At 35.2% G+C, this 2,284-nt stretch overlaps 1 protein-coding gene across 1 annotated transcript in view; it reads right to left on the bottom strand.

Moving 5' to 3' along the window:
* Nucleotides 1–690: 690 nt before the first annotated feature.
* fcho1 (FCH and mu domain containing endocytic adaptor 1) overlaps nucleotides 691–2,284 on the bottom strand; it is a 63,078-nt gene continuing 61,484 nt past the window's right edge. The window contains exon 27 of the mRNA XM_044198908.1: nucleotides 691–1,313. Coding sequence (XP_044054843.1) covers nucleotides 1,285–1,313 — 29 coding nt within the window. The 3' untranslated portion in view covers nucleotides 691–1,284. The remainder of the gene's footprint in view (nucleotides 1,314–2,284) is intronic.

Genomic DNA, 2,284 nt, shown 5'->3' with positions numbered 1-2,284 from the left:
ATATATATATATATATATATATATATATATAATATATGTAGAAAGTGTGTGGCCTTCGGTCTTTGCCTAATCTCTCTCCTCACACTGTACTTGGTTGGTCACATTGTATCAGAAGAAAATGCTTTGATGTGTAATCGATTAGACTGGTGTGTTTGATAAATTTGTTAACAATCTCAATTGTTCAATGTATGAAATTCAATTATTACTGCGGTGCTCCTGCGCCCGAGTAAGCTATTAAACTGTCACAAGAGAAATTTCTATTTATATGATTCTGATTTGATTGACATCAGCTTTGTGTTGAAATTTGTTTAGTTGATTTATTTTTTCCCTCCTCCTCGGACGATTTTGTTGTAGCGATGAGAATCCTTGAGCTTGAGTTATTTAAGGCTTTTTGTAACTTGTGCCTGTCACAGTAATTTGCCTTCAAGTGCTTTGGAAAAAAAGTAATTTCTGTGTGTACTTTGTAATGTTTTGTAAGGCTGTTTTAGATTTTTGGCGGAGGATTATTTTTTATTGAACTAGATTTGGTTCTTCTTACAAGTATACTGAACCCTTATTTTTGTGCATTTTTAAACCTGTTCTTGACTACACTTTAACTAGCCTAAGGACAGATGATGGTCTGTAATAAACTGCATAGTTCAGCTGTATTTTGTACTTGGTCACAATGTGTAATAAATTGGTGTAAACCAAAAGGTTTGAGCACATTTATTTTTATCAAATAATCAGCATCACAAAACCTTTAACAGCAGATTTACAAACATTTCTTTTTCTAAGGTTTGGTAGAAGATCTTCGCTCACAAGTGACTCTTTTGCTTCTTTAAGATGCTCTTCCATACAGAATTTACATAATTTAAAAATCCTAGTTTCCATGGCAACTCAGTTCCAGACAGTAATATGCTTTACTTTAGTCACACACGTTTTCCTTTTCTCTGTAGTTTAAGAAAAGTTCATCTAGCTCAGTTTGCAGCCTCAGAACACAACGAACAGAAGAGATTCAATAGAAAAAGAGTTTCCCTCCTGCTAAAGGCAGGACGACTGAGCGTACAACACACAACTTAAATTAGAGGAAAAGAAGAAGAAGAAAAGGCTTGGTCCTAAAACAGCAGGACACAGTCGGAAGTAAGTGCACATCGTCCTTCAGGGTTGAGCGGTCGGTCTGAGTAAAGGTGCCTTGTCTTCAGGTTTAATGTCTTACCACGAATCATCTCTCCTCTTCCGTCCAGCCCTCGACTCAGAAAAAGTGCAAAGTTCTCTGAACCCGCAGCCATTGGTCCTTTACACGATTCACAAGGAGCAGCCTGCCATGTACTTCCCTGTCAAACACATGACAAAACCTGAATGAGCAAAAAGGAAATGCACCGCCAAAATAAGCCACAACCTGAAGTAGACATATGGGCAAAATCTTCCAGCAACTTCATTATTTAGTGAAACTGAATAACCATCATAGAATATTTAGTATGCTAAAACATAAAACAAAATTGACTATATACACAAAGTGAACTCTATTTTATCTTATTTAAGTCTGTCTTCATGTTTTGTAGCCTCTGTATTTTATAGACTGTGCTGCGGTCTTGGCGAGGACACTCCTGGTTTTTAATCTCGTGAGGACACTGTGGACACCACTTTAAAAAGCAGCTTCATTTATTTAATTAAATGGTGTTTTTATTTATTTTTAGACTGCATTTATGTCAGTTGCCTTATTTCTTTTGTGAAGCACTTTGTGATGTTCTGCTCTTGAGGTGCTATACAAATAAAGTTAGTTACTTACTTTATATCCTGGTTAAATGAAGTTATATCAACTAATGTAAACTCAACTACTTTAATAGCTGAGAAGTTATTACAATTAACTCCATAAAAATCTATGAAAGTCTCAAACATGACATGTTACCAAATTATTATTTTTAGGGGTGCAACTAATGATTATTTTCATTATTGAATAATCTGTCAATACATTTTTTGATTAGTTCAAAGAATCCTGGTCTGCGGACCGAACCATAGTTGATAGAGTGAGTACAAGTGATGGCCCGTGTGCTTTTGGTTCGACGCACTTGTAGTGCAAGAACTTGCAATGATTAATGGTTTATAAAATATCAATACATAGTGAAACATGCCCATCATAATTTCCCTGAGCCCAAGGTGATGTCTTAATATTGCTTGTTTTATGCGACTCCAACTCCTAAATAAGATATTCAATGTAAAATGATATAAAACAGAAAAAGATCCTCACATTTCAGAAGCTGGACTCAAGTGTTTGTCTTTTAGCTTTATATTAGACCTAATGATT

The sequence above is a fragment of the Siniperca chuatsi genome, linkage group LG6, assembly GCF_020085105.1.
Source record: "Siniperca chuatsi isolate FFG_IHB_CAS linkage group LG6, ASM2008510v1, whole genome shotgun sequence".
In the NCBI taxonomy this organism is placed as follows: domain Eukaryota; kingdom Metazoa; phylum Chordata; class Actinopteri; order Centrarchiformes; family Sinipercidae; genus Siniperca; species Siniperca chuatsi.
Note: the sequence above shows the minus strand (reverse complement) of the source record. Positions and strands in the feature narration are given on the sequence as shown.